Source organism: Hemitrygon akajei, chromosome 10, assembly GCF_048418815.1.
Source record: "Hemitrygon akajei chromosome 10, sHemAka1.3, whole genome shotgun sequence".
Taxonomy (NCBI): domain Eukaryota; kingdom Metazoa; phylum Chordata; class Chondrichthyes; order Myliobatiformes; family Dasyatidae; genus Hemitrygon; species Hemitrygon akajei.
This window is the reverse complement of record NC_133133.1, coordinates 45,993,809-46,007,145: the sequence shown is the minus strand read 5'-3', so window position 1 is coordinate 46,007,145 and position 13,337 is coordinate 45,993,809. Positions and strand designations below refer to the sequence as shown.

The 13,337-nt window shown below is 43.1% G+C and overlaps 1 protein-coding gene across 2 annotated transcripts in view; it reads right to left on the bottom strand.

Annotated features, from left to right (window-relative positions):
- The window catches only part of cenpi (centromere protein I), a 73,283-nt gene extending 60,704 nt beyond the window's left edge, over positions 1-12,579 (bottom strand). The window contains exons 1-4 of one of the 2 annotated variants that reach the window (XM_073058167.1): positions 12,358-12,579; positions 2,311-2,431; positions 1,871-1,989; positions 1,418-1,525 (exon numbers count right to left, since the gene is read on the bottom strand). In XM_073058167.1, coding sequence (XP_072914268.1) covers positions 1,418-1,525; positions 1,871-1,989; positions 2,311-2,431; positions 12,358-12,426 — 417 coding nt within the window. In that variant the 5' untranslated portion in view covers positions 12,427-12,579. Of the gene's footprint in view, positions 1-1,417; positions 1,526-1,870; positions 1,990-2,310; positions 2,437-12,357 lie in introns of both variants that reach the window. The other variant, XM_073058166.1, reaches the window with a different exon arrangement.
- Between the last annotated feature and the right edge of the window lie 758 nt (positions 12,580-13,337).

Sequence of the window (13,337 nt, the reverse complement as noted above, 5' to 3'; positions counted from 1 at the left end):
TTCTGTTTAATAACTGACTTAAGCCAAAATAGGATTTAATTTTCTTAAAGGTCAGCTCTGTAGATCAATTTAAATCAAGGTTGTAAATTGATCTTAATTAATGCTATTTATAACATGAAAACTTAATTGCAACGTTGAAGCAGTATATTGTGACAACATCAGGCTTTTCTTCTGCTTCTACTAGAGAGAAATTAAACCCCTCACTGAGCCAACCATTGATGGGGCACCATCAGCACAGACGCCAACACAGTTCCTCCAAGAAAAACCTTTTGTTTCCAGATATGAAGACCGAACATTAAATATATCTTGGCCTCTGCTTGTTTCAGCAGCTCTTTGCAACGGAAAAAGCTTTCTTGAATTTCAGTATCATTTACAAATCTTACAAATGCTACAACATGACATTTATTGGTGAAATGTGTTGGCTCATCAACCTGGACAGAATCTGGTGTTTTTCAGTTTATCACACAAAACCTCTTTAGCATCATATGATGTCACCAATACGTCGACTTATCGTACTGTTTGAGAGTGAAACCTTTTCAATTTCTCATATTGCATCTTGTCCTAGCATTTTACCCACTATAATTTTACATGCTGGTATTATTAGGTTCTCACCAACTGTGTGACTTTTAAGTAGCTTTCATGGTAAGGAGACTTTTTTGTGACCATTGTTGCATAATAAGAATGGCATAAAAAAAATGAATGAGAAAACCACACAAAAAAAATAAAAACTTCACAGTACAATTCACTTCTAATCGACACAATCCACCTGCTGCAATGTTTACAACAACAGCAAAGTGGCAGGCCAGCAGCTGAGTCATGGCAGGTACAAATTTCTTCTTTAGAATGAAAGTTTCCCTCCAATTTTCTACAACATTCCCATAAGTCAGTCAATGGCGCACAAGGGGAAGTTGTGGGAGGTAATTCGGGAGGGAGAGGCTGATGTCACATCCCAAGTTGGATAAGTCCATTCAATACTCAGAAAATGCACTTTACACTCCTCATTAGCCGACCGTCCTCCCCTCCATACAATACAGCACTCACCATAAGCCTACCGTCCTTCCCTCAATGCAATACAGTGCTCACATTATCCATGGTCTCCCTTACCTCGCATCAAAAACTGAGAATAAACGTGGTCTTACTGCACACTGCCTTACTGGGCTGAGAGACCTCTAACGAGATTGCTAACAAGGCTGCTCTGTCACTGTCCACCACTGCAAGCTCTAGCATCGAGTGAAGTTCAAAAAATGATGTTTTTTTTTTAATCACGATCTCTCACAGAACCCCTGGCGACCATTCATGGAACCCCAGCTGAGAAACCCTGAGCCATTGATTCACTTTCACATATTATCATTCAGTAAGAATATTGCACTATGGCACATAAAATTTGCCTAATGAGAAAATCTGAAGTATTTCTTACCAGTTTGTCGTTCTGAAGGAAGAAGAAAATCATGCCATACAATGAATGTATATGTTTCTTTGAATCCAACAGATCAAACACAGCTAACAACCACTTGAAAAACAGTACCTGCAGATCAGAAAAGTTAATTTTTCATCAACATCATTTAGTTTATATGTCACTTCCATATTTCCAAATCTTCTCCATATTTGTTTCACTTACTAACCTGTAATAAATCATTTGGACTATTTCTAGTCTCAGAAAATATAAAATTATAATAGGTTTTCCTTTTGCCATTCATTGCTTACTAATGGTCATTAATAGAAGTACAGTTGAGATATAAAAGTGATTTAAATGAAATTCTGCAAAGAAAATCATCTATGAAGTAAGCATCCACTGTAGCTCAGATGCTGGGCTGAACTGAGTCTTAAATAAAGGCACAGTTCCCTGTTCTCCAAAAGCATTTTGACTCACCTGGACATTAACGCCAGGTTTCCTTGTACATATCCAGGAGATGGCTTTAGTCACTGCATTTTCAGGAACTACTGACGCAGGAATAAGGCATCTTAAGATGCGTGTATTCAACCTGTCAACTTTAAAAGAAAGCATTCATTTCATCAGACCCACTACAGTATACCAAAATGAAAACATTTGTTACAAGAGAAAAATGTGACAATGTATGAAAATATTTTACACTTTACCATCTAAAAGTCTAATTTGCACTGCAATTTGTTCAAATACACCATAGATGGTGTCATCAAAATTTTTGATATTTAATAAAACAAGCTCAACTGAAGTTTTCCATAACAGCATTAAAATTGATATTACTAAGGAAAAATAAATTATTATATACTCTTCTATATCATGCCTTTTAATACCTTTAAAGTTTTCTTTTGTACATTAAGTTTGTTTACCTAGTCTGGCACTCATAGCCACATCCAGAAGTGCTTCAATCACATCCGGTAGCAAGCCCTTCTCAAAAGCAATGCCTTCAATTGTCTCCAGATAAAGAATTCCTTTTGATGGATTTTTCTCCTTCACTGGACCAAAACAGAAAATACAATTATTATGCTTTTTTCTTTCGCACACTTAGATCCCATCTCACGCAGCCTCTGCTAAGTTATAATTTAATCTTGGATGGGAATCACGAATAAGAAACCATGTTGAATTTTTCTCTCGTTAACGCAGAAGCTCTATGACCAGTCAATTGTAGATTCTACTTGCTAAAACATTACTAATAAACAACATAAATGAAAACAACAATCCACCAACTGTAATATTATCACTAAAATCCTACTAAAGTACTACAACCTAAAGGCACTGTTCATAAGGAACAAAAACAGGAGAGCCATTAAACCCTTTATGCGGGTGCGCATGAGTATGTCTGTTTATGTAAGAGACGAAACTTTGTGTGTTAATTTGGTGAGACGGAGCCAACAGTTATAAAGCATTGTTAGTGAAGACTTGGGACATCTGTGGGGGCGTGTATACTCGTACTGAAGGCTGCATTTTAGCATACATATTTTGCAAGTGTGATGCAAAGGAATACAGCAGGCATCACAAATTCAGGTTGTGGAGTACATACTCTGCGGTTTTAAGCACGTGATATTTAATTGGTACCCATCATTTATATTTTGACCAGTGTGGGAATTAGTGTGGAGTTATTTCAGGGAAACCTTTTACCCAGGTATATCTGTCAGGTGGCACCAGCTGAGGTCAGGCAAAGTCAGGTTGAGAACCCTAATGATCTGGGCCAGCCCTTGACTCTAATTATGACTATTCATAATTCTTTCACCCCAGGGGAGAAACAGAGCATTTTGTCAGTTACCCTCACTTAAAGTTGCACGTGGGGTTTCAGAATTCTGGTGCAAGCTTGAGGAAATGGTTGAAATTCACCAGATGTACCATAAAGATATATATATGTTGGTAAAAGCAATGTGCCCAATGAAAACTTGGAACAGTATGGCCCAGGGGGTGCAGGATGGTACATGGGCAACTACCAGGAACATCATCAATGAAGAAAGATATTGCTCTCTTAAAGGGGAAATGAGCAGCAACTGGGGGGAGGTGTGAGTAACTGGGAACGATAAGTTTGTGGGCTGGTATGATAGACCAAAGAAAGTGCAAAAGAAATCATAAAGTGGCTAAAGTGGATGTAGCTGCTGTGACGTCACAGAGGTTTTTTGTGTGCTGGCAGCCGGGGCACGAAGCAAGGTACTACTGGAATGGATGTGGGAGGGTAAAGGAGTTGATATGCTACAGCTGTGGCCTATCAGGACATAGCTAGAGGAAGTGTCTAAAGAAGAAGAAAGAAAAATAGGTGAAAGTCAAGCATACACACAATCTCTCACCCCACCGGTGCCCAGTCTGACCAATCTGACTGTTGATCAGATCATAGAGCTGAAGAAGACGACTTCTGAGTCAGAAGAAGATGTGGCGGCAGCCCCTACTGCCTGTGCTGATGACCCATGGATGTACACTACAGCATTGTTATGGGGCCGGCAGATGCAATATGTTAGTTGACACTGGTATCCATAAATGATCTTCCCTTGCCAACAACCAGATGTGTTATTTATTTTATGGGTGGAGGAAAAACAGTAAAAGCAGAAAGAAGCGGGTCACAAATAATCAAAATCTGGGGAGTGCAGCTTCCAATGTATTTCTGGATATGTCCAAATAATGAGGGTACTATCCTTAGGTGAGACATCCAAAGAGAAGTAGGAGCCATTATAGATTCAGGAAAGGGAAAAATAATATGGACAAGCCAGGGGCAGCAAACCTGAATGACCAACAGAGAACACAACCTAGTCAGCGTAAGTGTACTGACAGCTGTTCAGGGTATAGCGAAGAAACTAAAACACCAGGGAATACTCAGGGAAACTGTGTCAACTACTAACTCACCTACATGGACAGTAAAGAAGCCTGATGAATCATATCAGTGAACAATAGATTATACTGCACTAAAGGCCACACTGGGATTGTGGGGGGCTGTGCAACAATCCTGAATGGCACGTCTCCAGGACACAGTTTTTTTCAGTTTTGGATATTGTCAATAGATTTTGAAGACTCCCCTTAGCACCCGAGTTCTAAGACCAGTTTGGACCTGATTGGGCACCAGTACACGTGGACCATACTCCTCAAGGATTCCACAGTAGCCCAGCCATTTCTCGTAAGGTGATGGTGCAGATGTTGGAAAAGCTCAATCTAACGCCCTACTGGTTAACCAGCTTACAGTATGTAGATGATCTACTAATTGCTTCAGAAGATGAAACAGGTCATTTAGGGGCAATAGCCAGTGTAGAGATACTGCTAGACGAGGGGTTTAATATCAGTCCACACAAGGTGCAGGTAGGAAAGCAAACCGTACAGTACCTGGGCTACACCATTTTGCAGAGGAGGAAGGCCATGTCAGATGACAAATGTTCAGTAAAACAGCTGCATGTCCCAACCAGTAAGCATAAGGGGAGTGAGGAAGGTAATGGGTCTTTTCAATTATTGCCATAACTTCATACCAATGTTCTCAGCACTAGTGACCCTGATACAGGCCTTGATTAAAGGAGGGAAGCTCCCTCTGGAGGAAGCAAGATGGGGGCCAGATAAGGAAAAGGCTTTTACAGATATCAAGAAATCATTGGACCCTGCTCCCATGCTAGGATTACCAGATGCAGTTTATCCCTTTCACCTATACAGCAGCTAGGAGGAAGAGTACTACAATGCAGTGGTGTAGGACCATGGAGACACAAAAAAGTGAGTGGCATATTATTCAAGGAAACAGATACCCAATGCAGTAGGACTTCCTCGCTGCATAGCAGCTTTAGACTGCACTGCATGGGCAGTGCGAGTAAGTGAATCAGTTGTAATGATAGGACAATTCATACTAAACACACCTGATACCACTGCAGAGCTCCTGAATATGGGGTGGCTGAGAGCAGTCACCAACAGCTAAAAGGCAGATGCGCAGCATGGGCACCTAACACAATAACTGCTGAAAGCAGCGAGTCTGCCAGCAGAGGTGGCAGTAATAAAGTAAAAGCTCACCAGAAAGGGGAGAGTAAGGAGCAGAAACAAAATGTGTGGACAAACATCAACGCGAAGAAGGCAGCAGAAGATCAAGAGGCAATTGAAATTGAAAGTGTGCAGGAAGAAACAACGTTTAGTAAAATTATATGAAAAGGCAGAAGAGAAGGAAAAATGGAGCAAAGAAGAAATCAGAAGGGAGCAGGACACCAGGGAAGGAGTTGTGTATTAGGTGGATACTACTGAAGTTATATCACGGGTGATGCACCAGGGAAGGCAGAGCATGATCACAACCCTCCCACAGGACTGGTGGCAACTGCCGCTGTATCGTTTGTGCCCAGCATAACCCTGGTAAGGGCACAACGCTACAACTGGCAAACCAGCAATGGCCAAGGGGATTCTGGGAAAACATCCAGAATCCACCCTATACAGTGGGCAGCAGAGAGAGTGGCAGCAGCATGTGGGGCTTTGGCTCAACAGGCTTAGGCGGTAACGGGAAGAGGCGAGAGCGAGGCACCAACTCTTTTTTTCCCCTTGGCAAATCAGCCCGGACAGATGGAGGAACAGCAGGGCTCACACAGCTAACGGTTTAAAGTTTGTGTGCTTGGCGAGATAACTGGGTGAGTAGACTTATTTTCCCTTGTTTCATTCCTGTAGAATTAGGTAGCATGTCTGCAGGGTTAGTGCTTTGTTCAGGGTGTCAGATGGGGGAATCCCGGGAGACCTCCAGCCTCCCTGATGGCCACATCTGCACCAGGTGCACCGGGTTTGCAGCTCCTCGGAGACCGTGTTAGGGATCTGGAGCTGCAGCTTGATGACCTAATGCTTATTAGGGAAAGTGAAGAGGTGATAGACAGGAGCTACAGGGAGGCAGTCATCCCTAAGCTACAGGGGTCAGAAAACTGGGTGACTGTCAGGAAAGGGAAGGGAAATGCCCGGATAGTGGAGAGCACCCCTGTGGCAGCCCCCCTCAGCAACAAGTATATCATTTTGGATGCTGTTGAGGGGGATGACCTGACAGGGGACAGCCACGGTGACCAGGTCTCTGGCACTGAGCCTGGCGCTGCTGTGCAGGAGGGAAGGAGGGAGAAGAGGAATGCGGTAGTCATAGGGGATTCAGTAGTCAGGGGAATAGACAGGAGATTCTGTGGGCCTGATAGAGATACCCGCATGGTGTGTTGCCTCCCAGGTGCCAGGGTATGGGATGTCTCGGATCGGGTCCAGAATATTCTGAAGGGAGAGGGCGAGCAGCCAGCTGTCTTGGTACATGTTGATACCAATGACATAGATATGAAAAAGGAGGAGGTCCTGAAAAGAGATTTCCGGGAGTTAGGAAGGAAGCTGAAGGAGTACCTCCAGGGTAGTAATCTCAGGATTGCTACCTGTGCCGTGTGCTAGCGAGGACAAGAAGAGCAGGATCAGGCAGCTGAATGTGTGGCTGAGAGACTGGTGCAGGGAGCAGGGCTTCAGATTCTTGGATCATTGGGATCTCTTCTGGGGGAAGTATGACCTGTTCAAAAAGGACAGGTTACACCTGAACCCGAAGGGGACCAATATCCTGGTGGGAAGGTTTAATAGAGCTGTTAGGGAGGGTTTAAACTAATTTGGCAGGGGGGTGGGAACCGGAATGATAGAGCAGAGGAGGTGGAAAACAGAAATAAATCTAAGATAGTGAGTGGTAAAGATGTCAGGAAGGACAGGCAGGTGATGGGGCAAATTTGCAGCCATTGGGATGAGCTGCAGTGCAATCAAAGCAAAAAGTACCACATACTGGACTTAAGGTGTTATACTTAAATGCACGCAGCATAAGGAATAAGGTGGATGATCTTGTCATACAGATACAGATTGGCAGGTACGATATTGTGGCCATCACTGAGACATGGCTAAAGGATGCATGTCTCTGGGAGTTGAATGTCCAAGGATACACGGTGTATCGGAAGGATAGGCAGGTAGGCAGAGGGGGTGGCGTGGCTTTATTGGTAAGAAATGATATTAAATCATTAGAAAGAGGTGACATAGGATCAGAAGGTGCAGAATCTTTATGGGTTGAGCTAAGAAATCGCAGAGGTAAAAGGGCCCTGATGGCAGTTATATACAGGCCTCCTAACAGCTGCAGTGATGTGGACTACAAATTACAACAGGAAATAGAAAAGGCTTGCCAGAAGGGCAGTGTTATGATAATTGTGGGGGATTTTAACATGCGGGTGGATTGGGAAAAGCAGGTCAGCACTGGATCTCAAGAATTTGTAGAATGTCTACGAGATGGCTTTTTAGAACAACTTGTTGTTGAGCCCACTAGGGGATCGGCTGTACTGGATTGGGTATTGTGTAATGAACCAGAGGTGATTAGAGAGATTGAGGTGAAGGAACCCTTAGGAGACAGAGATCATAACATGATTGAGTTCACTGTGAAATTTGAGAAGGAGAAGCCGAAATCCAATGTGTCGGTATTTCAATGGAGTAAAGGAAATTACAGTGGCATGAGAGAGGAACTGGCCAAAGTTGACTGGAAAGGGACACTAGCAGGAAGGCCAGCAGAGCAGCAGCGGCTGGAGTTTATGCGACAAGTGAGGAAGGTGCAAGACAGATATATTCCAAAAAAGAAGAAATTTTCAAATGGAAAAAGGATGCAACCGTGGCTGGCAAGAGAAGTCAAAGCCAAAGTAAAAGCAAAGGAGAGGGCAAAGGAAAGACTGGTGAGAGTAGATATAGGACCGATAGAAAATGATGCAGGAGAAATTGTAATGGGAGATAAGGAGATGGCAGAGAAACTGAACGAGTATTTTGCATCAGTCTTCACTGAGGAAGACATCAGCAGTATACCAGACACTCAAGGGTGTCAGGGAAGAGAAGTGTGCACAGTCACAATTACAACAGAGAAAGTACTCAGGAAGCTGAATAGTCTAAGGGTAGATTAAGCTCCCGGAACAGATGGAATGCACCCTCATGTTCTGAAGGAAGTAGCTGTGGAGATTGCGGGAGCATTAGCAATGATCTTTCAAAAGTCAATAGATTCTGGCATGGTTCCGGAGGACTGGAAGATTGCAAATGTCACTCTGCTATTTAAGAAGGGGGCAAGGAAGCAAAAAGGAAATTATAGACCTGTTAGCTTGACATCAGTGGTTGGGAAGTTGTTAGAGTTGATTGTCAAGGATGAGTACCTGGAGGCATATGACAAGATAGGCAGAACTCAGCATGGTTTCCTTAAAGGAAAATCCTGCCTGACAAACCTATTGCAATTTTTTGAGGAAATTACAAGTAGGCTAGACAAGGGAGATGCAGTGGATGTTGTGTATTTGGATTTTCAGAAGGCCTTTGACAAAGTGCCACACGAGGCTGCTAAACAAGATAAGAGCCCATGGAATTACTAAAAAGTTACATACACAAATAGAGCGTTGGCTGATTGGCAGGAAACAGAGAGTGGGAATAAAAGTATCCCATTCAGGTTGGCTGCCGGTTACCAGTGGTATTCCACAGGGGTCCATGTTGGGGTCGCTTCTTTTTACATTGTATATCAATGATTTGGATTATGGAAAAGATGGCTTTGTGGCTAAGTTTGCTGATTATACAAAGATAGGTGGAGGGGCCGGTAGTGCTGAGGAAACAGAGAGTCTGCAGAGAGAATTGGGAGAAAGGGCAAAGAAGTGGCAAATGAAATACAATGTTGGAAAATGTATGGTCATGCACTTTGGTAGAAGAAATAAACGGGCAGACTATTATTTAAATAGAGCGAGAATTCAAAGTTCTGAGATGCAACGGGACTCAGGAGTCCTCGTGCAGGATACCCTTAAGGTTAACCTCCAGTTTGAGTCGATGGTGAAGAAGGCAAATGCAATGTTGGCATTCATTTCTAGAGGAATAGAGTATAGGAGCAAGGATGTGATGTTGAGGCTCTATGAGGCACTGGTAAGACTTCACTTGGAATACTGTGTGCAGTTTTGGGCTCTTTATTTAAGAAAGGATGTGCTGACGTTGGAGAGGGTTCAGAGAAGATTCACTAGAATGATTCCAGGAATGAGTGGGTTAACATCAGGAACGTTTGACCGCTCTTGGATTGTACTCCTTGGAGTTTAGAAGAATGAGGTGGGACCTCATAGAAACATTTCAAATGTTGAAAGGCATGGACAGAGTGGATGTGGCAAAGCTGTTTCCCATGGTGGGGGAGTCTAGTAAGAGAGGCCATGACTTAAGGATTGAAGGGTGCCCATTCCGAATAGAGATGCAAAGAAACTTTTTTAGCCAGAGGGTGGTGAATCTGTGGAATTTCTTGCCATGGGCAGCAGTGGAGGCCAAGTCATTAGGTGTATTTAAGGCAGAGATTGATAGGTATCTGAGTAGCCAGGGCATCAAAGGTTATGGTGAGAAGGCGGTGGAGTGGGACTAAATGGGAGAGTGGATCAGCTCATGATAAAATGGCGGAGCAGACTCAATGGGCTGAATGGCCAACTTCTCCTCCTTTGTCTTACGGTCTTATGGACTTCACAGGTGGGGAGTGGGAGGGGGGAAGCTACTGTCTAGTAATTATGGATCACTTCACCCAGTGGGTAGATACTTTCCCAACAAGTTAAAGTAGACACAGCAGATTCCACAACTTCTATAGCATGGAAGACTAAGAAAGATTGCACATGGTATCTAAAGGCAGTCATGAATACAAATGAGCTGATCTCTTTCAGCAGTTAGGCCAATAATCAACTGGACAGTTTGGAAGGGGGTACAACCAGCTATTCAAATATAAACCACCCCAACTCCTTCCTGCATGTTGATAAGGGGGCCTGTGAGCCTGATGCACTTGCCTTACTGGTACCCCTAGAAAGAGAGAGTTTTAGCTACCAGAGAACGAAGGGGTGAAGACGGGGAATGTGATTATGCTGCAATCAACCAACAGGGGAAGAAACAACGGACATATGAATGAAGACACATTTCTAAAGAATGTGTTCAAATTTCAGAAACAGTTTCTCTGCTTAGCATTCTGTAGTTAACAATTAGAGATAATAGGGTAGATGTAGATGCACATAAAGAAATTGGGGGGGGGGGGGGGAATTCCAAGGCAGGGCATTTCTGCTGCCCTATTTGAATAGATCCTCCTTAACATTGGCCTTTATTGGTACAACTTTATTTTTTGTCCAGGAGGGCCAAGAGGAGGTACTGTTAGAGCAATTTTTGTGTTTAGCAGATTTAGAAGACAACTTGGGCCTGTCTTTACGTCTGAATTATGGATTTAATTTTAATCCAGCTCTGAACAATAGGTTTGCAGACTAAGCAAACCAGGAAACAGGCGCTTACCTGATTGCCTGCTATGCATGAGTCCAATCAATATTCCATTGCATGGATGTCACAGTGATTAACACTCATTTTGGGTGTGATGGTGAGAAGATTGTAAATTTAAATGGTTTGAGTTGCCCTGAATTGTCTTTGATCTTTAGCATATAAAATGTGTGTAGTGCTGGGAATAGACAGACCTTCCGACTGAAAACATCTGCATATGATGCCTGCTGTGTCTTGTTTTGTTGAATAAAGAAGCTGCTTCATAACTACTAGTACTTTTCTCTGGCAACCTCATTCACGCAAGACAATATTTGCACCTCTGCACCCTCTCCAGCACAATAACACCTTTCTTATGTAATGGTGACCAGAACTGTACACAATATTCCAAATGTGAACTAACCATGGTGTTCTCACTTTCATATTCAGTGCCACAGTTGATGATGGTAAGAACCCCACATGCCTTTTTCACTACCCAGTGCTGTCACCTAATTTAAAGTACATTTTCAAATCTGTTCTGGTTCTAATGAAACTCTGCTTTGTTCACCACAGATGTGACCTGACTAAATCACCATTATCCTCCAAGTATATATCTGCATCCCCCATTCAAAAACTAAAAATTCCAGCATTTTCCTGTGCATTCCAACTAAATCATTTCACTCACCTAGACTTCAACCTACTTACAACATCACAAGTAACTATGCTCATCACCAGAAACGGTCTTCGTCAGCAGCACATTTTACACCAAGCAGTGTTCTATGAAGGTTATATTTAAATCAGAATCAAAAGTGACACTACTATCAGTGACTTTGCCCTTAAGATCAAAGATTTATCCATTCCAACTATTCTTTCAATCATTTCAACTATCACCTCAGATGTAAAATTCCTTGTGTTTTGGAATCATTTTGCATTTTCTTTCATAAAGTTATTACATTGTCCAGACATTACACCCATCTTTTACTACAGTATTCATTGCCTTTGTCCCCCTTTTAACTCTCACCGTCATGTGTCATTTAATCTCTAATACAAATCCTGATACCTTCTCTACAATTTGAAATTTACTGTCAACTTTACTTAGTTCTCAGGTTCCTCAGTTTGAGAAATTATCTTTCTCACCCCACAGAGCTTGACCCAATATTTTGTTTTGATTTAGATCCCGCATCTTTCAGCTCTCCCTCAATGATTCTATACTATTTTAAAATCACGTGCAAGAGGATCAATTTCTCCTCCTCAACTGATGCAGGTTCTTGACCCAAATGCATTACCAACTCCTTTCCTCCTACAGATGCTGTCAAACCAGCTGAGTTTTCCTAACAGACCTAACTCCAGATGACAACACAGACAGTCTCTTGTCTCTACACATCTCCAAACAAGCATTTCGGCTTCCACTGCAACTAACGCTGATGATCAATTCCAACGGGCAATCCTCAGCGAGTACCCAGATACCCCCCGAAGATCACATTCAAGATCTTATTAACAGATATGGCCCGATTTCACCCAACCCACCTTACCATCCTTTGCAGCGCCAAGTCCTGACACCCTGCTCGCTCTTTCATTCTATTCGCTTGACTGTACTTTAGATGCAGCCAGGCTTTGGGGAGGGGGCAACTCTCAACGCCCAGGCTGGCTCTCCTCCACACGATGACTGAAGTAGGATGGCAAGTGGCCCCTGTTGCACTTACCAGTGGTAAAGTACTCGACCGCTTTCTGCAGCGACTCCGTGTCAACGCCCACCTCCCGAAAGCGAACATTCGACCCACGGCTCCGCTCCATTATCGTGAAAAATAACCCGGGACACTTTCAAATCCGCGCGCGAACGGCAGGCCGTTGGCGCCTGCGCAGCGCAACGCGAAGGGGGAGCTGACGTGCGATGTGCGCGACCGATGGCTCAGAGCATGCGCATTGAGAACGCGGACATCTGCGACGTGAAAGTGGGCAACTGAAAGAAACCGCGAACAGTAAATGTTTGTATTCCATTCACCAAGTAAAGAACGCCAATTCTTTTTATTCTGTAATGCAGCAGAAAAATGCTGGAAATATTCAACAGGTCACGTACCAGTTTTGGAGAAAGGTAGACACTTCAAGTTAATGACTCAACGTATGATGGTGACGAAGGAGGAAGCAGGTTGCTGAAATAAACAAAGAGAATGTTTGCGTTTTGGTGAAGTGCAGGGTGGTTCAGGTCATACAATGAGTTGAATGCTCTAGCAGCAGCCATACAAAAGTTAAGTATTTTTGTTTCAGGGCCCAGGGTCCATAGACTGCGTGGAATTCCATCTGATGCTCCTCACGTTATACACTACAGTAAACTAACTTATAACTACTACTACTCAGACTACTTTGATGGTAGTTTGTCAGTGAGAAGACATTTGCAAATGGGACAGCCAAAGCAGAGACGTAATGGTATTCTGAGATAATAGGGGAATGCCGGAAATACCCAGTAGATCAAATAACCTATGTGGAGAACGGGAGAGAAATGAATTAATGACCTTGGGTCTGAGTCAGTTAGGAAACTGGTTATTAGAAATTATTAAATCAATATCGAATCCTAAAGGGGACAACCTGTTAGATTGATGTTCTTTGAGCTACGTTTGGTCAGAGTAGATGGAAAATTAAACTGAGGTGATTCAGTAGCCTCTGGACTAATTGGTTGTAGACCATG